This window comes from Haliaeetus albicilla, chromosome 2, assembly GCF_947461875.1.
Source record: "Haliaeetus albicilla chromosome 2, bHalAlb1.1, whole genome shotgun sequence".
Taxonomy (NCBI): Eukaryota; Metazoa; Chordata; class Aves; order Accipitriformes; family Accipitridae; genus Haliaeetus; species Haliaeetus albicilla.
Window position 1 is genome coordinate 3,073,298 of NC_091484.1, and position 21,509 is coordinate 3,094,806.

Genomic DNA, 21,509 nt, shown 5'->3' on the forward strand with positions numbered 1-21,509 from the left:
TAGTCGAGTATGTGGGATGAAGGGGCCAATACAGATCTCCCATATGTGCCAAGTTTAACGGACCTGCTGGGCTTTGACCTCCGGCTCTGATGCCCTCGGCCGTGCGGTTGTGTCCGTCCTGGGGACCAGGGAGACCTTCACGGTGCGATGCCTCACGAGTTCCTCTCCAGCTGCTTAGTCAGAGCTTGGTGGGAGCAACCTGATTTCAGTCGCTTTAATGTGTCACGTTCCAGTCGTCACATTCACCCCACACTGACATTAAGGAAAAGAAAAACAAGCTGATCCTCCGGATGACCTCCTTTTTTGTGCTGCAACACACCTCAACCAGATGAGTCTTGCTATGCCTCTATTTATTATAAGAGGGAATAACCCAAAAAGCAAGCCCCAAATCCTATACTAAAGGGAAGATGGGCATTGCTTAAAGAGATGCAGTTAGCAAAAATGAGATTTCTTGATTTTTTTTTTTTGCGTTACAGCAGAGGGAGGGGATGTTTGAGGTGAGACACATTGTGATTCGTTTGGTGTGAGAGGGTGAGCAGGGCAGAGGGTTTGCCTGTCAGTTAGGCATCAGTGGGGCTTATGAGGATAAAAAGCACCTAAGTTTGGTATTTGACTTCTGGGATTTAAGCAGCAAACACTTAGCCCTGCATAATCCCTTTTAAGGTAGCCCAAATGCTTAGCTGGTTTCTTAGTTCTTGAGGGACAGATTCCTCTTGAAATTGTGGTGGCAGGGAGATGTGCCAGTCCCTTTTTATGCTATGTAATCTGTAGAGTAGATACAGGATTGCTGAGAAAGATGGAGAGTGGTTCCTATAAAGGATTAAACTTTGTCTATGGCATGCTTCTCAGGCAAACCTGAGCCTGTCTCTGTTGGTGTGATATCCCCGGTTCCCAATGCATCAAAGCGAGAGGAGGTCTCCAACACTGAGATGTGCGTTGCTGCAGAATAGTGCAATGGCTTTTAGCCCCCAGTGGTCAAAAAGCAACCACATTGCAAAACCAGGTTACCGTAGTGGTCTTAAACTGAGTTTCGTGAATGTATTTAGAGGAGAGCTGTGTTGCAAGGTGATTTGACTAGTGAGCACGCAACAGCAAAACCAGGTCGTGCAGAAGGACACTGGGCACAGTGGTTTGGCCGATGCAGCTGGGTCCTTCCCCATCAGATGTTTAAATGGCTCCTAATCGAGTTGCAAGCCAAAACCACTTGGGCTACTCTGACACTCACCTATGGCAAAAGGTGGCCCCACCAGGACCAGAGGAGTAGGTCTTTAAATGTGGTCCCTTGGTGGATGTGCCCATCCGCCCAGATTAAAAGAAAAATGTCGTTTTTTTTCCCCAGTAAGAACAAGTTGTGTGATCCTTGATCTTACTTGATCAGCTCATTGAAGCTGCGAGTCACCTCAGCTCCCCATGCGGTTCTCCTGGCCTTATCCTGGATCAACTGAGAATGCAGCCTCCTATGACACTTAGATTGAAGGTGTTTTGGGGGTGTCGTGCATTCATTTTAAAGCACTGAATTAATTACATATAGTGTTGTTTGGGGAGTATCTCGCACAAGCCGCTGGCTGGGATGGCGAGAGGTGCTTTATTACAGCCCCCAGGGCTTCTTGACTGTCTAACTGCCAATAAATGAGGGAAACTGGAGCGTTCCTCCAGAACTCTCTCTGGCCTGTCTTCGGCATCGCTCCAGACTCTTAATATGCTTTTTAGATGTGTGGAAAGCTTTGGTGTCTGTAAGCATCCATCCACTGACTTTATTTTGAGCGGATTGGATGTCAAAGGGCAGCCTTTTCCAAGGTGTGGGGAGCAGAAGACTTGCGAGATCTTCTCGCCTCTCGCACTTGCTGCTGTAGGGAGGTGATTTAAAGCTCCATCAGAGTCACTTGGATTGCCGGGTGCAGCAGCAGCCTTGGCTTTGCAAGCCTTGTGACTGAGCAGTCACTTGATTTGTTTCAGAATGTGCAATGTCCAGACATTGCAGGTGGAGTGGGCTTTCAGCTTGAATCTGGTGATGGTCCTCGCAGAAATCCCATAGGAGCCTCAGTGTAGGCTTTAGTGGGCAGGTCTGCCTTCTGGAGATGCCCATGTCTCTCTGATGACAGAAGGAGGGTAAGTTCCCTTGCATACCTTACGTGAAAGCTGGGTGGGATGAGTCTGGACAACGAGGAGAGAAGACAGAGCCTGGGACAATTTCAAACCGAAAACTGGAGTGAGTTGAGGCATCTCCCACCTCCTGCCACAGCCTGTAGGAACTGGGATGTTCAGAGCCAGAATTTACACTGTGGACACCCTGCCAGGTAACGTCAAGGTGAGAGATGGGGCTGATCCACATTGAAATGGGATGACCAGGATCTGAGATCCACATTTACTCAGCCGTATTTGAGGAGTGGTTTTGAGAAAGGAACCTTTATAGCAAATCCTGATCAAATCTTGTGGACCTGCAACCCAAGACCCAGGGGAAATCAGAAGGTAATCAAGCCTTATTAATACTGATTATAGTTCCTAAGCAGCTACAGTTGTGTTCAGGCTCTTGGAGGGGAGTCCCCAGTGGTCAGTCTTCTTCATTTGGAGATCCTCCTTTTAATGCCTCCCCTGGGATGGTGGGACAGGGCAAAGAAATGAGAGGACAGGCATGGTCAGAGGGAACGACTGCCCCTGCTTGGGTTAGGAGGTGACCGCTTTCCATCTGAGGATCCTAGGAGTCTATCGTGGCTGGCACTTGGGGGGGCAATCTCTTTGGAGCAAGATTGAAAGAGGCAGAGATTTTTGCCTTCCGGAGGGTATTTCCCAGGGATTCGCAAATGCCTCATTTGTAAACAAGCCCTGGTCTGCCTGGAAGTCCTGCTTTCTTGTTTAGAGCTCTGCCAGCCCGGGGAGGTGAGTGTCGAAGCAAAATACGGCTGGGGCGATAGCTGAGCTGCTGTCGCACACCGCAATGGATGAGCGCAGCAGGGCAGGCAATCCTAAAGCAGCTTCCACAGGTACGCTGTCACTCTCTATAAAGTTATTATGATGCCCAGGAAAAAAAGAAGCTAGCAGAAATCCTGACTCAAAGGTGACTCACGTACACCCCTTCTCTGTCTCTTGCGTGAATGCAATAGCTTATGTCTGGGTACCCGCTGTGCGTGTTCGCTGCGACTTTGGTTTGATATGGTTGGAAAAACTAATACGCCGTGCGAAAGAAAAAGAAAAACTTCAGTCAAATAGTAGTTAAAATGAATACCAAGGGGAAAACAATACTCCATTAGTATTATAGCAGTGTGCAAGCACCCCTAATGGAAATAGAAGTCTACAAGCTTCTGTTCTGTACATCAAGCCAAAAAGAGCCAGTCCCTGCTGTAAGGACTTATTGTATTGAACAGACAAGACAGATGAAAGGCATAAAGGAGTTGTTGGGAGACTGCTGGTAAATGTTATCTTTGTTCCACTTTTTAACAGTCTTTTCCCGGCTTCTTATTTGCTTTTCAACTGGCGGGTTGGTTTCTGTTGATGCTCCTTGGGTTTGCAAAAGAAAGTGGGGTTGCCTTTGGCTGGAGCAGACTGTCAGAGGCATGGGCCAGCCTATCTTAGTGGGAAATCCCATAGTCTGAGGACCTCAGCAGAGTTAACTTTGGGCTGGGAGGATGAAGGCACATCTTCCCTGGGACATGGATCACCCATACTGGGGCAGTTTGTTGTGGTCTTGCTGTTCATTAGGAATGCAGCACGTAGAGGGCTGTGAATTGGGCTTATCGGCTTTCTCACTGTTTGAGTGTTATATGTGGCAGCAAAATGGCAGCACTGGGAGATTTTCTCCTGCATGTTTATGGGCTTTTGCACTCCTCAGTGTCTCGAACTGGCCATTAATTGAGTTTATGCTTGCTTGGAGGTTCGTTACCTGATCTGAAGAACGTAATAAGGGATGGAAGAGCACTCCATCTTTCGCTCAAGAGGAGAGCAAAGGAGTTAAATATAAATATCTGTATATTATAGCTGGACAAACAGGGAGTGAGGCTCTGTTGCCTCCTGCCGCTTCAAGCCGTGTGGTGGTTAAGCCTGAGTGCTTCCAGGAGGGGCAGTGAAAAACAAAACCTCCCCCCAGTAATAAGGACTACCCATTGCTCTTGAAGCATGTAGGCTGCACGATGGGCTCAGGCTGGTGTGGCCATTGATTCAGTGTTGAACATTGGTTTAATAACGTGTTTATTCATCCTTCCTCCTCTTCTGTGTCTGGCAAGGCTGGAAATACCATGCCTTGTCTAGTTAACCTCTTGCTGGGCCTTGCTCCAAGTTTCCTGGGATTTATTAGCAATGATTTGTGCTTTAAGGACTAGTGAGATTCCTGAGTCATCTTCTTAGGCAGGGAGCTATTTATTTCAGTGTGTGTGTGTTACACTCCCTGGGAGTGGGTGTCTCTCTTCCGCTTTTGGATCCTGCCCTGACTCTATATAAAGACTCCAGGCTTGAATGAGCAGCAAAACCAACCCTCCAACTGGCTCCATCGTTTGGAAGCTTTGTGCTGCTGATCCCATCTCTCCTGGCTGAAGGAGCACGGCCGTTTGGAGCATGGGTAGGAATTTGCATGGGATGTTTGTCCATCTCGGGGTTGCATAGCTGCTAGGACAGCTCGTAGGGACACAGCGTACTGTGTGTTCACGTCCAGGAGCAAGTCTTGCTCTACAGTGGCTCATGATCAAGGGGGAAATGTGGTTTGTACCTTTTCTCCCCTGAGGTTGATTTGCTGATGCTGTTGGGTTTTCAGGTGGTGGGATTTTTCTTATTTAGGAGAGATGAGCTATTTGAGTGGCTGTAATTCTTCGTTGGTATCAGAGCAGGGACTGGAGGTGCCATGGGCAAATGCAGATGGGCTCCTCTAAGACGTTGCCAGTGCAGGAGCTGCCAGGTTTGGAGGAATTTCACTGTGTCATTTCTCCTGGGATGGCCCTTTTCAGAGACATCCCATGCTTGCTTGGTGGCCTTGCAGAGAGCTGCCTCGCTGCATGTGAGTTTGGGGGTGCAGGGAGAGCCCCTCACGTAACAGCTCTGGGGAGCTGCAAAGAAGCCAGCGTGCTAATGGCAACGTTCATCCAAAAGCTGACTTTACACCCAATTAAGCATCACCCTGAGCCAGAGGGACAAGTCCTCATGTCATTATGTCTTGAACTAAATCGCTGGCACTTCATGGGGGCTCTGTCTCCACAGCCTGAGGGACTGATGCATTTAATCTGTATCAGCACTAAAGAGACTTTGCTAATGTGACCTTGTGGTTTGGTCCTTGTGGCTACTGGATGCACATCACTGTGGTTGGCTTTTTCGTAAGGAAGGAAAAAGACTTAGAGAAAAGGAGAATTTCCTGAACAATTTCTCTGTAATTTGTCAAGCATGACATGCAGTCATGGAATTTTGCACTGAACTTTTCTTCTTTTCCATGTTTTCCCTTTAACATGTAGATGTTTTTAATGCTATTCTTATTTAGCAGCTTCTCTCTTATCATACCAGCTAATGAGCAGTAGGAAGAATTTCTGCATTGACCTTTTGCTGCTGCTGCTTTTTTTCTTTTCTGCAACAGAAATCAGATATAATTTGAAACCACCTCTGAGCTGCCCCTCCAGGGCCTGAGCCTTCACTCCCCCGATGCATGTTTGTGGGTGACGGGAGCATCTCGAGTCGTGCTAAATGGCACAGATTGAGCTGCTGAGGCTTAGACTGTGAATCAGTAGATCTCACATCTGAGCCCAGGAAAAATAATACCATGTAGGTCTGAAACTTGGTTTTAAGTTGGCGTTGGATTAACCTGCCTTAGTATGGGGAAAGCGAATTGAGGTTGAGTATAGGGAAAGGTGATGAAAGTGCCTGAATAAGACAAGTGAATGGGACTCTAAAGTTGTCTCTGTCCCACTGTTTCTACCAGGAGATAGAGATGTAGACATCTACAAGTAGGCGAGACCTATCCCAACTTCAGGTCTCCACCCCGTGCTTTGGAACAGCCACGTCTGGGAGACCTGCTAGTAGGACAGGGCTTGATGTCGCCTGGGCTTCATCCACCCCTACGCAAGAACTTGGGCACCTGGGAAGCACCTCCATCAAATTTGCCATTTTCCTCCCCTTTTTGCAAACACTCTGCAGAGCAAATAAGCCTGCTGTGGGTGTGTGCTCGGTGGAGAGCACCTGCCCAAGCCCCAGCTCCCTGCAGAGAAATGGGCTGAACCTCCAAAACGAGTTCCAGTCCTACCTAGCCTTGCTCTTTTGGCCCTTCTCCACATGGGAGCAGATGGTTATTAAAAATCCCAGAGAAATTCATTAAGTTTAATGGATTGCCAGCCCCCATCTGTGACTGGGGAGGCCCATCTACCCTGCAGCCATATCCCCGTGGGATGTGAGTCAGGATGAAGAGCCTGAGCCAAGCCCGACCCTGCGATGGCATTCCCTGCCGGCTGCAGTGGGCGGGTGGGATGTACACCCCACCTGGGAAACACAGGGGTTGTTAGAGCAGCCCAGGAAGGTCGCACAGATCTGATGGGGCAGCTTACTTATTTTTCACTTGCTAAAAGCACAGCAGAGATTAAGATTAATTAACACACACCCCCCCCGTCCTGCTTCTTCTTGCTCTTTGCTGTTTCTAGGGAAGACTGAAAAAAATGTGCTAGAGAGGAAGCTAAATTCTGAGCATCCTTTCATGAATGCAGCATACGGCCCCCATGGGACTGCAGGGAAAGGCCCTGTAATTACGGGGAACGTCCTGTGAGCCTGAGTTACACAACCAGGATGGAGAGCTGCTCCTCCTTTGGTTTAGCAGCAGGCTGATGATGCTGTAACTCAAAATACTACCTGGCTATTATCCATTCATTGCTTTTTATCACTGTCGGTGTCCTCGACGTACAGCACAGACCACTCGCGAGGCTCCGAGCCAAGAAGGAGGTAGGAAGGAGCACTCAGGATCATAAAAGGGCCATTTGATATTTACAGTGCCTGGTGACATAATTCCCAGACAGCCCGAGCATATCTCGGAGCCGGCTGATGAGTCGCCGGGGAGATCTTGCTCCGATGCCACCGAGTGAAGGTGACTCCTTCCTAGCTCTGGCAGGAGCAGGATGCCCTGATGGAGAATTCGTGCTGCGGCGTCTACTCGCCGGCTTTGCACTGGCTGTGCTGCCACCTGGGTTAAGAGCCAGGTTAGCAGCCAAGAAAAGGGATTTAGGACTGTAGCAACTGCCTTGAGGTGTCATACGGGGGAGGACTAACACCTTGGCTGCGGTGCTGGGCATGCCCTGGTGTCGTGTGCTGGAGGACGTTGCTCCTGTGTGCTCCCAGGTGGCTTCGTGCTGTCATTTAAGATGCTGTTGTTGGCTCTGGTCCATGCGAGCCTTGGTTACTGGTGTGCTTTGCAGTGTTTTTGTGCCAGGCTTTATTCTACTCTAGAAGGATTTATTCATTGCTGAGGGCCACGGGCATGCCTTGAGCTATGCATGGGCTTAACTTCAGCTGTCCCCCTGTGTGCTGGGGGGAATCGTTATGCCCGTTTTCCAGTTTGGGAGCAGAGGTACGGAGGAATTCAGTGACATGGGATGCCTGCGGCATAATCCAGCATCCCTGTTCCCCATGCTGGAACCCTAGCCTCTCCCTCCTCCAACAGGAATAATCATTTCCCATACAGACAAGGAGACTTCAGCATGTATCATTGTCCCGTCAGGCCTTCCTAGGTTTGAATTATTAAATATTGTCTCTGATCTCCATTATAAAGGTTGTTAGAGCAGAGCTACTTATCAGAATAGAAAATACTGCATTTCTGTACTTTAACAGTTGGCTTCATCTGCTTGTGGGATTTACAATAAATGAGAAGAGTTTAAAAAAAAAGGCAAAAAAAAAGTCATGAGAGGCTGAGATTGGAAGTAAATATAGAGAAGTAACATCCTTGCAAGAGGATGTCCAGTTTTCTGTCCTAGTACACATGTGGTTGCTGGTATGTATCTTCCGTCTAAAACAAAATCGCATGTAAATTCATTAGCATTAATAGGCTGGAGGGCATTTGCTGCCGTGATTTCCGCAATGCCGGATTACAGATTGTGCTCTGGGGATGCCCCTTCCCACACCCCCATCGTTGTCTCCTCCATCAGCTGGCAGAGACCCCGGCAAACCAACCTGGCTACGTTTCTGAGCAATGACTATATGTTCGGCTTAGAGGGAGTAACAAGAAGGTACAGATGCAGAGAAGGAGACCCGGGACCAGCTGCAGACTCCAGCCAGCTGCTGAGCTCCATGATGGGTTTATCGTTATTTCCGTGAGCCTGAAGCCCTGGCTGCAGATTGCCGTAATTTCCAAGGTCAGATTCTTGCTTGCTACTTGTAAGAAATTGGGTGGTACCTGCTGCTTTGGAAGAGACTGGATTTGAGCAGTGGTAACCCAGGCCGTGGTCCTGCTGTTGATTATTCCCTTGCTGTAAAAGTGCCTTGCCCCACAGCTGGGCACATCTGTGCCTGGCCAGGCACTGTCTGTACCATGCACCTGCAGCATCCCTGAGCAGAGCTGCTTGATATGACCCAGGCAGGTGATCCCCTATTTTTCCCAGGGAATAAACCATGGAAACTGGCTTGAGAGTGAGCTGGAAATTGGAAGCAGGGTCTCCCTGCTGTCAGGCTGGGTCTGATTTCCTCTGGATCCCATGGGAGAGGCACCATTCCCTTCTCCCGCTCCTGAGTTAAGCTGCGACAGCTCTCCCAGGCAGCAGTACGGCACGATGCCGCAGGGCTGGGGGAGCTGCCGGGGGACTTGGATCGTGCCTGAGAAAAGGGGGTTAAAAGCAGGTTTTTTGCAAGCCTTTGCCTGCCATTTTAAATGGGAAGGATGTTTCCCTGGCAACGAGATGGATGCTTCCCAGCAGAGCATATGGCTTCTATCGACTTTGATTTACCGGCGTGTGGAAATGGCAGCTAGATAATTCTCTCTTCAGCTTTAATGTGTCCATGCCCTGTGTCCCTGTTACGAGCTTTAAAAAGACTGTGGGTCCAGCCCCTGCGGTGCTGGCCTTGCTCCCATCCCGGGGCTGGAACTGGTGGGGTCCCATGTCGGGACTGGGTCTGGGGACCTTTGCAAAGAGGGTCCCACACAGAGGACCTGAGCATCGCCCAGAGCAAGGAGCTGCAGGGTGGGCAGGAAAACCTTGCCAGCTTCTGCTGCCTTTCACCAGCCGAACAGCTCCTCCTCCTCAGAGAATATAATCTGCAGCCCTCTTTTTCCTATTCTCCTCCCTGCTTTAAATCATTTTTAGATGTTTTCCACCTTTCACCACACAATCATCTGCCTCCTGCAGCTTGCTATTTATTGTTGTGTTTACTGGCACAGGGAAATAAGGAGAGGGAACAAACCTGTCATTTGCTGAGCGGGGGAACTTGGGGGACCTGGTTTCTGCGAGCTCGTGGCTCTCTCGGGCTTGCTGCTGTGTGCTGGCCCCGCTAAGCTTGCATGGCAGCCTCTTCTGAGGGGCAAAACCAGGGTGCTCTTCTCCTTGCTGCCCATCGCCAGCTCTCCGTTCTTTGGCAAATATGATGAAAATGGGCCAGCAGGTCTAAATATTAGGTAGAGACAGTGAGGCAGCCAGACAGGGCGACTGCACGAGCCTCACTGCCTTGGGGACCAGAATGGCTGGAGAGGGTCATTCACCCACCTGAGTGGTGCTGGGACTGGGACTGGTTCCCAGCCGGTTCGTAGCTGCAAGCAGCAGCAGTGAGGACCAGGCATGGGGCTTGGGAACTGACTGGGTAGTGTGGCCTTAAATGAAATTAAAGGGTTGTGCTGACCTGCAGACTGCTGCACTGCAGGGACTGGGGGGGGACGGGACATGTGCATCGTTCTTCCCCTCTTCCACTGATGGAGGTTTTTGGGGAGCTATGGATGAGGCAATGCCACCTTCTTTGCAAGTCTCCAGGTGAGCCAAAAAGCCCTGGTCTGCACACACTGGCTCTCAGCCCTGATTGCAATGAGCCCCCCCCCCCCCAAAGCTGCCCAGCCTGAAAGGCTTTAAAAAATGAGGCTCCCTTTTAACTGAGGCTACCTTTATTTCTTCCAGCAGGATCATGGCTTTCCCCTCCTCTCTGGGGTGTTTAGCTCTCCAGGCAGCCTCTCCCTTTGCAAAAGGCTCTTGATGATGGGGGGCCGCCCCCCCACTCCCCCGGCACTCAGGGCTGCTTTCCCATCCGCACCTGGCTGCCCACTTGCTGCATTTGAGTCACACCAGAGAAGAAGCAAGTGATAACAGAAGTGATTAATTGCCCGTTGGTGCTGGGGATTAATTAATTGGGTGCAAGGAGAGGCTGTGCCCTGGCAGACCCAGTGCTGTCTGTGCAGGTGGGGCTGCCCCGCTCCCATCGGGACTCGTGTCACGAGCTGGCCGTTCTCTGCTGTGAGCAAAGGAGACACCGACGTGGGTGGCAGCAGGAGGATCTCCCTGTTGCTCTTAGGGAGCAGCATGGCTGAGGTGAATCTGGCTACAGCTCAGGGAAACTTTACTGCTGTAGAGGGGAGATTGGTGGAAAAGGACTTTGAATTCAGAGCTGCAGCTCCTAGAAGACCCAAAATAGTTATGAGTGGCAAAGTTAAACGGAGCTTGACTGGCAGCTGTTGTGATGCTCTCCCCTCCCTGCGGCATAACTGGCTGTTCCAGCAATCTTTTAGGGCTAAAGAGAGAGCTGCCTTTTTAAGCCTGAGCTCTCGGGAGATCTGGGTTTGTTTTGCATCCCTTCACCCCGAGCAGCTCCTCTGGGCCTGCCTGTCCACATGGCCAAGGCGTTACTTCCAGCAGAAACGTTCCCATCCCAACAGGAGCAGCTTCACGGACATGAAAAGCATCAGGGCCGTATTCTGCCACCTTTGCCGTGGAGGAGCATACTGTCCTACTGATGTGGGGAAGGGATGCAGAGCTCCAAAACTGGCCGCTGGCCTTTTATTTCTTGTCGTTGGACCTAATCCTGCATTCTTCTGCGTGCCAAACACGGGTGTCCCTCGGGCATCGCAGGGTTTGGACCTGGGTGAGCCAGACCCTCTCTCTTGGCAGTGCAGCCCTCTTAGTTTTTGGGGGGTTATTCCTGATTTGCACTGGTGTGAGGGGGAGAGTTGCAGAGAGGGAATGTGGTCCTGCTGATTGCAGCACTCCTGTGATTCTCCTGGGTACATTTTTTTTTTTTACCCAGCTTGGGGGTCATCGTCTTCTGGGGACTAAAATCAAAAGGCTGTGAACCAGCTCTCCTGCTTCTTGGCTCTGAGCTCCTTCCTAATCACTAGCTGGGAGAAGAGAAGTAAAATTAAACAGATGGTGAAATAACCAACTCTAAGACATATTATACGGGCAGTTTGCAAATACTTCTTTCTTTTCCCCAAGACTCAGTTAATTAAACTCATGAGCAAATGAAATTAGCAGCACTTTCGTAGTGCTTGTGTTTTACGCTTTTGTGTTATCCGTTAGCCTCTGGCTCCGAGAAGCCACGTTCTTGTCTTCTAATTGTTGAGGCACAAAACTGGGGATGGACCCTGGGAAGTGGCTGGGGCACCCATGTGCCTTCGACACCCGCCGAAATCTTGGCCCTCCTCCTTTGCTGTTAGCTGGGAGGGAGCCTGAGAGCACAGCTCTGGGGCCTTGCCTTTACAGAAGCATAAACCGTGGGTTGACGCATGGGGAAAGTGAGATTTTTTTTAAAGTCAACACAAGGCTTTTGAGCCGTTTAGTTGCCTGCTGTGGGTCCGAGACGGTTCACGTGGCTGCTGAGAGCCTCTGTGTCGGCAGGTCCCCGCGGATGCTCTGGGCGAGGATGCTCGTTTTTGAGGTGCTGTAATTCTCGGTGCCGTAAAACTAGTGCAAAGTCAGAGACAGGAGAACGGAGCTGAAGGAGCTCAGGGAGACAGAGCTTGTCCTTTGCAGGCAGGAAACCTCGGGCTCCAGCTGAGCAGCTGATTCTGGGACAGACCTTTGAAAAACCGGCTACTATTCCTGTCTGCAGCAGGAACCAGTCCTGCACATTTTGAGACAATCTTCCTATCTGCAATTAGACCGGAGCCTATTTTTGTATATCCCATTCCCTCAAGGAATGTTTAGATGAGAAGCAGCATTACATTTTACAGGGACATATTGCTTTTAACCTGGTTTTAGAGCTCAGTTAAGTTGAGTCGAGTGATTTGCACAGGTCAGTCAAAGGAGCTTGACCTCAGCAAGAGGATTTTTTACTCCTGCATGCCCTCGCCTTCTTAAATTTAATTAATTTATTTTTCTTGAGGTGTTGCAGCAAAGCAGGGCTTTGCCCTTAAGAAGCAGAAATAACTTGATATTCATGTACAGATAAAGGTTAGATTAGGAAGGCTTGTATTCCTGTACACGAGTAATCTTTTCTCAGAGGTAGGGAGGAAGCAGAGGCTCTTTTGGGGGAATACCCTGTGGGATGGAACAGAGGCAGTGCTCAGATTTCAATCTGAATAATACCGGTATTGCATGAGACAGCAACTTTCCCTCACATTAAAATCAATAAATGTGCTCTGAGTAAATGCCTGCGCAGGCGTTTTAAGAATTACTTAAATGTCCAATATTTTATGCTCTTAATTTACCTCCCAATGCACTGTAATTGCACTGTGGTCTTTAGGATTCTCTCCTGTGAACCCTTTCTGCAGCTGCATGAATATATTTCTCCCCACCAAGTTTTTAAAAGAAAACCTCAGCCCGGCAGTGCTGAATCGCAGCAGAGACAGACTCTTCTGGCAGGTGCATGGGCTTGATTAATACTGTGGGTTTTCCTCCAGACATCTGGCTCCTCTGAGGCTGCGTGCGCAGGGCGAGGAGAATACGCAGACAAGCATTTCCCAGTGATTCATGTTAGATGAGGACAAAGAGGAACATCTGAGCTAGAACTTGGTATGCAGTGATTATTATTAATAAGGCTTTTATTCTGAGTAAGTTAAATGATTAGAGCCAGCCTGTAAAAAACCCAACCAATTCCTTAAATTTAACCCCTTTTCCTGCTGTAAATGTTCAGATCTTGATCTCCATTCCCTGCCATTTCCAGACAGCTTTTGTTCTTTGAGGCTTCAATCCAGAAAAGCTCTTAAGCTCGCTCTTGCTTGTAAGTGTGGAGATACACAATCCTTTGCTGGGCTAGGGACAAGATAAGTCATGCAAAACCCGTTTCTGTTCAAATTCCTGGAGTTCATGGGTTCAGGACTCTGGTTCTGGGCACTTAGGGCAGATGTTGCCGTTTCTGCTCCCTGACTCTGTTATAAGCAAGAGGGAAAAACTGGAGGAGCTCTTGGAATGGGAACTGATTGCAAAAGTGTCAGATGTTGAAGGAGAAAAATCTATGTGTACCCATATCCTGCTCTTTTTCTAACTGAGAAATGCTCTGCCTAAATAGAAGACAGGCAGGGAAAGAGGAGGATTTTTGTGACTTGGTTGTGCCACTTTACCATGCTTATACAGTAAAGCTGTGACCAGCTATTCTTTTTTCCTTAGTTTGCTGTGATGGATTTGTGAATGCTCCTTATCTGCCCATAATATAGCAGAAAACGACCTTCCCCAAAACCCTGATTTAAAGGGAATGTCACCCCCCCACACACGCTTCCCTGGGATGTAAATCCCGTATTTCAGGTGTGTTTCAATAGCTGCAAGGCGAGCCGAAGCACAGAAGCAGGACGCTGTGCTCAGCCAGCAGCGTTCCCGCGTGTCCAGGGAAGACCCCAGAAAACCCGATCTGCTGGAAAACCACCTCCTGTTTTTTGCTATGTTGCTGTCACGCAGCAAAGGAGAGCGGGTTTGCTGCATCCATGCACTGGGGGCCGGGGGGGCATGACCTGGGGGCTTGCAGGTGGTGGTGGTGCAATAGGGCTGGTGAGGAAAGTAAATTCTTTTCCTTCCCATCCCAGTGCCACCTCTAGAACATGGATTGGGGTCTCTAAGACCTGCTTCTCTGTAGCCCGATTAATTCCCACCTCTCGGAACACCATTTAAGGCAGCCTTGTTGTATGTACCACCGCCTCCGATGCTCCCTTGCTCCATTTACACCACCGTCCTTAGTACACTTTATGGCTTTGTACGAACAGGGTGCTTCTTATCGGGGCTGTTCAGCCATCGTCTCGGTACACCGAGAAGGCACGGGAGCTTTTGCCGTTGTCCCAGAGAGGCCTTTGCTAAAGATTTATTAAAAAGTTTATATAACCATGAGAATCTCTGCCTCGGAGCCAGCCTGCGTGTTGCCCAAAAGCAATGTTTTCTACCCGCGTGGGTGCCCGGGGAGCCTCCAGGCTCCTCCGAGGAGCAAGATCTCTGCTGGGCTTAGGTGAGAGGACGGGGCTGGGCATGGCTGAACCTGTCATGAATAAGACACCCTCAGGAGCTATTTTTGGAAAGGAGAGTATTTATTAAGGCACAGGACCGAAAAGCAGGACTCCCTGCTTCTATTTTCAGCTCCGCTAGTGACAGAATTTGCCTTGGGAGATGATTTTGGCTGAGACTGAGCGATGTGGAAACCTGGAGTGAGGCATTTAGGCTCATGTTTAGCTTTGTAAATGAACAGCAGCGTTGCAAATCACAGCAGGATTGCTTACACGAATAAAGATGATAGATGCTTCTGGCTAAGGCTAGGTGCAATACGGCGATGTCTTTACCCCTGGAAAAGTCACGGCATTATCAGAGTTTTGCTTCTGATTCACTGGAGATTTAAATTGAGCTGTAAATTCTCCAATTCTGATTATGAGGTTCTGTGAGTGTTAAAAGGCATTTGACAATCTCTGTTTCTCTTGGTATGGATGTACTTTCACCTTGGTTTATTGTCATTGCTGTGTTTTCATGGTCTTTGATTTACATTGAAGTTTTAGGTACTTGAACACCAGTGTTTTACAGAGACCACAGCAAATGTGTTGCTGGGGTTACAGATGGATTGCCCGTAAGCATTTTGCTTTTATTTTAGCACAATTGTCAATGCCTTGTTTACATCCCCAAAGTAATTTTTAAGTGTTTTAAAAGTTTTAAGTTGCTTTCCATCATGCAGCTCTCAAATGCCTGTAGTAAAATACTCCTTCCTTTCCAGCTTTGCTCCTTCTAATTAAACAAATCATTAATTCCCTTTCCCAATTCCTGGGAAAGCCAGCGAAGCATGTAACAAGCACAGTGGCTTGTTACAAGCTTGTGCGACCTCCTTGTGTTCTATCCATCTTCGTCACATCCAGGAATCCAGTTGCTAATTATTGATGCTCCATTAGAGGAAGCCCAATGTTTTTGCATGTCAGCAATGCTATTTGAATACAAGTATTTCAGGAATAAATTTAAAGATCTTTTAAAATTCTTATGTAAATGGGCGTGTAGATTCTGAGGGGGTTTCTTTTGGAAGGCAAATTACATGATTAACCTGAAAAGCTTTATGATGATTCCATCATACGCTTTTACTGAGAAAAAGAAGAAAAGGAAAGGACAATCTTTCCTGTTTCAAGTCATTTTAAGTTTGGGGTTTTTTTGGGGTTTGGGTTTTGGTTTTTTTTTTTGAGGGAGTTCAGTCATTTCTTTTTCTATTGCTAACCTGAAGCACAGTGGGTAAGAAATCTGGATATGCAGATTTTGTGCTGGGATTTATAAATTGTAGTAAGAAGCTTGCACGGGTGTTTTAAGTCAACATAACCTTTGGATGTAAAGCCAGACTTTGGAGGACTTTGGATTTATTAGTATTAGCAGCAGTCAGATTTGCACAGCTGAGTCTTGGCTGAGCTTAAAGGTCTAAGCAACAGGCGTGGGGGATGCTGGAGCAGCAGAAGGTGCTGGGTGCCTGTAGGAAAGGGTGGCGGGTGACAAGATGCGGTGACATGAGGTGTCCTTCTCCAGTGGCTCCAGGAGGCTGAGCCAGCTTTCTCCACGCCAGTGCTCTCCGGAGGAGGCAGTGGTCCAAAATCACACGCTGCCCTTTGCATCCTGGCCCAGGTTTGGGGGAGGCTGGGTGCCGGCTCCAGCCATACATCATGTAGAACTCAGCTTCTGTTCGCTCTGGAGGAGGATATTGTCTTCTCCAGAGCTCTAAGCAGAATTGGCATCTTTAACGTAAAAATCATTAGATGGGACATAATTAATGTTCCTTATTGCACATTAACATTACCCAGAGTCAGGCTGCAGACATAATTTGCTTTGATTAGATACGTAGCTTTAAAAATTAGATTCATCCCAACCTCTACGCTATTTATTGGCCTGTTTCTCTTTCCCTAGCTATCCATTATTATCTGGATCCCTTTCCTGTGCTGTCTGGGTAGATTAGGTGAAATTAAAGCAGAGTCAGCCTTCCTGTTCCCCACTGCCCTCCCTCTGTGGGAGCTCAGAGCATACACACTATCTCGGTGTGGACATACCTCTCAGCTTGCTTCTTCACCCCCCCGCAGCTGTAGGGGGTCTGCAGATTCTTCAAAGCTCCCAGGAGCCATACAGACCCCAACCCCCTGAATTCAGTTTCCTCGCAGAAAGGTTTCATTCTCTTCGTCTCTTTGTACAGCCTCCCAAAGGTTCGTGGACCACAGGGTGAAACAGAGCAGCCGTGCATCACCGTGGAGCTATTTTGGGATGCTTGTGCAGCTCACCCTGTGATGAGCCAGTGCCTGCATCCCTTACTGGCAGGACTGTTCCTTACCTGGTGGCTGAACGACCCCATCGGGACTGAGACAAAGGGAGATTTTGGTCCATGTGGGATTTGGCCATGGAGCTCCCATGCTTCATTGAAGAAGCTGGCGCCTTCCCCGTTGCCTCCCATGCTTGGCAGTGCTGTAATTAATGCTGGCCCTGCAAGTGTGATCTGCATCAGGTCTCCCTGGCGATGACAGCCCTGAGGAGCGCAGAGCCGAAATTACAGCGGCACCGAGCTGGCCTTGGGGAGATGAGGGGAATGGAGAGGCCGGGGATGAGGCTGCAGTGATGTGCTGGGGAAGGGAAGAAGCAGCACCCAGCGCCCGGAGCTGCCCCAGCTCTCCCCACATAACTGCTGCTTGCACGATCCACCCTTGGGATGCGAAGTGATAAGGCGATTTCTGTTCCTTTCGTCCCATCAATATATGTCTAGTGACAAACTTAACGTACAGGAATCTTCTTTCTTGTGGTGTTTGTCCCTGCCAGGACTCATCATTTGAGCGTGGCTTCATTCTGGATCCATCCGAAGTGGTCGCCTTAGCAAACACGGTGTGCAAGCCTGTGTTGATATTGGTGCTTTGGTTTCAGCACCTCCTCAGGCATTTTACTGTGACGTTTGGTTACAAAAATACAACCCACATTCTACCTCTTTGATCAGAAAATGTAGGATTTTCTTTCCTCCCCCCGATCGCTTTATCTTGTTTTGTTTTCTTCTTCTCTTTCTTCTTTCATTGATTATTCATTTGTTTCTCGCTCCAGCGCAGAAGTTTGCAGCAAAATCTGGGCCACCCTGGGAGCAGGGCTGCCTGACCCAGTTGCAGCTCCCTCCCTCCAGTGGTGCAGGACTCTGCTCCCCCCTGCCACGGGGTGGGCACCAGTGCGGTCCCGTCTCCACCTCCAGGTGGACCAAGCAACCTGGAGGATGTAGGGATGGATGGAGTCCATTTGGCTGCAGGGCAGGTTGTGGTAGGTTTGTTTATGGCAAGGGTTTTAAAAGACCACCTTGGGGAGAAAAAACATTTCAAGTGACACCCAGGGAAGACATTAAGGGACATCATGAATGGGTTTGCAAGGCATATTTTCTTACTCTCTCAAGGTTGTTTCAAGTCTCCGTGTACTAGACCTGTTGTGAGAAGAGGAAATTTGCAGTGAGGAATCAGGCAATTGTCCTTATCTGGTCTGCGCTGAATTCATCTTGCTGCTGACAAAGCTCAGCCTTCGCTGAGATGGCTCTGAAGGTCCTTTACCTCCAGGAGGCAGGGACGCTTCAGCCTGTGGTTCAAATAAATACTGCAGATCCTGCTATTTTTACTTGTTACTGTGACATTAATGGTCCTTTAAAAGCCACAAACATGACCCAGTGGTGTGAAACTCCTTTGCTTTATACAGCAAAAAGGATCAGCACCTACCAGCTGAACCGTACCTTATAAGTATTCAAAATGCACTTTGTAGGAATGTGAGACAAAGCCAGACAGATGAATTATTTAATGCTTTTAAAGAACGCATCTTTTAGTTTCTCCTTGCGCTGGCCTACTTTATCATATCAGTAAACTGATCTTCAGTAAATTAATTTCCCTCCTTTTGTTTGAGCAAGCAGTGGGCATTGCGGGCTGGTGGAAAACTTCTCCATCCGTGAGCAGATGCCAGGACACCTCTGTAGCTGCAGACTCAGGCATCGAGTGTCAGAACAGAGTCGAGCTCCTGTCATTCATTTTGTGCCTTTAGATTTGCACTAGTACATCCAGCATTTACGAAAAGCACAGAGCGGGCAGTTTTGATGGGAACAGCCTGTGAATGACGGGGTGGTGTGGCACTTCTGAGGCTGCTTTTGGGATAGCCTGTGGAAGTAGACGTCAATGAGACCTGGACATGCGCTCTAAGGGGGTTTTGAGAATCTCCCCTATTTCATGGTAAATTGAAGAGACTGAGAGAGCTGATATCAAAGCTGGGTGTCCCTGCAGGGCAAAATCGAAAACAAATCTAAAAAGTCACCAGCCTTTCCAGGCAGTACGGAGTTAATCTGGAGCCCCTGCCTAAGAAAGGAACATTAAATCCACCCAAAAAAGTCCTACCCTGGCAAGGATGGGAAACGGGGCCACTCCTGTGTAAGCTTCTGTGGGTGCAAATGCAGAAGCAGAGCGTCAGTGGAGTTTTCTCTGGGTTTGTGTTCAGCCTGTGCTCCTGCTCATCAGCCAGCCCGGTCACCTGTTATCACATTAATACATTTTCCTGCTTGTTTGCATGCTTGTTGAAAGCATGTTGCAGTAAGAGCTGACAGTTCCTTGGGGAAATAATGTCAGAGGTGAGCTGAGCCGCCAGGTCTTGGGAGGGGAATTGGATTGGCACTGGGCAAACTGGGAACAGTCCAGTGGGTCCATCCACACATAAGCCTTCCAGTTAATAAAACCAGGGACTTTACTTTCCCTTTTTATGTGGTGTTGTAGCAGCAGCACAGTAAATACTCCTAGAGAAATATGTCCAAAAATGCTCTCTTGACTAGTTTGACGAAGTGTAAAAAATTCCTGCTCTGAAGACTAACATTCTCTCTCTCTTTTTTATTTTTTATTTTTGTGTTATATAGTTTTCTACTAGTTTTCTCCTGCCTGGTGCTGTCTGTCTTTTCAACCATTGATGAGTACCAGAACAGCTCAGAAGGGGCCCTTTACATCCTGGTAAGTGGGGGGATTGCAAATGAAGTCATCAGTGAGGCATCAAAACAAAGTAAAAAACACACAAAAAAGCTGAGGTTGGGGGTTTCTAACTGGGGCAAGAATTGAAACTGTGGCTTGTGAGAAGGGGACCACTGGGACCTGCAGGTAAGAAGTAGGAAAAATGTGAAAAGGAGAATTCTGTATCAGGAATAAACAAAATATCTTTAAGGATCTTGTAAAAACCTTCTTTCTAAACTTTTTCTTTTTTTCTGCATTTATCTTCAATTGCAAAATGCAGTAGCAAGACTGATCCCAACAGAAAAGCAGTTTGATGTCCAACAGCTCCCAAGATTTAAAGCTGCGGATGCTCTGCGTAGGGAGCAGCCCGCGTAGCTGCCTCCTCTCCCACACTATAATATCCCTGCAACTATTTGATCTGTCATCGAGCTGCAGAGTTTTGTTCCCTAAATAGCCCGGCATCCCTCGCACTGCCAGTGTGGCTTCTGCCATCAAGAGCCAGCAGAGATCCTGCACGCACCGCCACGTCGTGGGGCTGCCGGATTTGCCCATCTCCTTTCCTTTTCTCTTTTTTCCTCTTCCCCGGTCCCTGCCTTACATCGACATCAAAAGGCGCTGCAGACTAATTAGGGCTTTGTCAGGTTTGATACGTGAGAAAGCTGAGGCAAGTGCTGCTAGTAAAGAAATCAGAGGGAAGGGAAAGTGCACAGGGTGTTTGGGTGGCGATGGGAAGAGCTGTAATGCACAGCATTGGCGTGCTCCCTTGGCATCGAGGGGTAGAGGATCTCCGCTGCCTCTGCACGAGATAGCCCAGCACACAGGGACAACCCAGTCCCAATTCCTGGGGAAAAAGCTCAAATCCCCTGTGAAGAGTCCTAGGATGGAGTAGCCAGTGATTCCCATTTCTGGTCTTCCTCTGAGCTGCTCAGCGTTAACCTAGCCAAGTCCTGGAGACTGATGGTGGGGAGATAAGCAGGTACTCGTCAGTCCTGTGACGGCGGTCACAAACACAATACGAGAAGGTGTAAAACTCTAGTTCACAGGCTACGATGTGCTGTACATCTCGCCACCCCAGGGGAGGGTGAGGGAAAACACAACAGCAGAGATCTGACAGTCTTTCAAGCCTGGGCTCTCCGTTAACAGTCCTGGTGCAGACAGCTCTGTGATATATTTTCTGAGGTGTACAGAGTCTCAGTTATGGGTTTGTATTTGATTCTGGAGCGTGCTCTCCATTACGCTTCTTTCTCGACTAATGGCATTGTCTCCCTTGCAGGAAATCGTCACCATCGTGGTGTTCGGGGTCGAATACTTTGTGAGGATCTGGGCAGCCGGCTGCTGCTGCCGGTACCGGGGCTGGAGGGGAAGGTTAAAATTTGCCCGCAAACCTTTCTGCGTCATTGGTAAGACCTGCCTCCCTGCTTGGGATTTCCCAAACCAAAGTGGCTATTGCAAGCGCTTGCTTGCACGATGCTCCGTTTTCTTGCGTGCATTTTGAGGGTTGATCCTCAGCTGCTTCATGGTCACCTTGAGAAGGGAAAGAGAGCAAAGGCAAAAGTCCTAAATCCACGGCTGTCGTTTTCCTCATTCTGCACGAGGCTGGCCATGTTTTCTGCAGACCTGGGAGCCGTCCCATTGTCCTGTGTACCCCTGGCATCGCTGACAGCTGCCCACAGCCGCAGAACGTGGATTGAGCCAGGAGAAGCTGAGCGTAGGATCTGGGATCCTGCGATCCTGTGTCCAACCTTGACACCGAATTGCTCACGAGTCATTGAAACTCTGTGTCTCACTTTGCCTTTCCTGGTGCTGATGAGCTGCCTCACAAGGGAGTTACGAGACTTAATTAATTCTTGTTTGTAAAGTACTTGGCAGTCCTCTCGTGAAAGGGGCCATCTGTGTGCTACAGTTATTTTTAGCGGGGTAAGGAGTGGGCAGAGAGGCCGTGCCATTCGCTATAGAGCCTGCTTTCAAATGTCCAGGAGCTGGCAATGGTCACATGCAGGATTTTAGCTTATTCTACAGAAAAGCAGTCCTATAAAATTTGCATAGAAAACCAGGGAAGAGGGAGGTTTTCAGGATCCTCAGATTTGGGATATATAGAGCAAGGCTGTTTTTTCTTGGCCTTTCTTTGTCCGTGAGCACCGTAGGATTGCTATGGTGGAGCTCTGGGTTTTCATTCCTAATTTAGACGGGGGAATTCACACCTCTGGACAGCACTGTGTAACAGGCAGCTGATTAA

General features: G+C 48.7%; 1 protein-coding gene across 12 annotated transcripts in view; it reads left to right on the forward strand.

The window, feature by feature from the left end:
• The window catches only part of KCNQ2 (potassium voltage-gated channel subfamily Q member 2), a 77,856-nt gene that overhangs the window by 5,560 nt on the left and 50,787 nt on the right, over positions 1-21,509 (forward strand). For all 12 annotated transcript variants that reach the window (XR_011328059.1, XR_011328058.1, XM_069803173.1 and 9 more), the window contains exons 2-3: positions 19,186-19,276; positions 20,547-20,673. Coding sequence is in view for 10 of the 12 variants with exons in the window: in XM_069803173.1 (XP_069659274.1) it covers positions 19,186-19,276; positions 20,547-20,673 (218 nt within the window). In the remaining 2 variants the exon portion in view is untranslated. The remainder of the gene's footprint in view (positions 1-19,185; positions 19,277-20,546; positions 20,674-21,509) is intronic.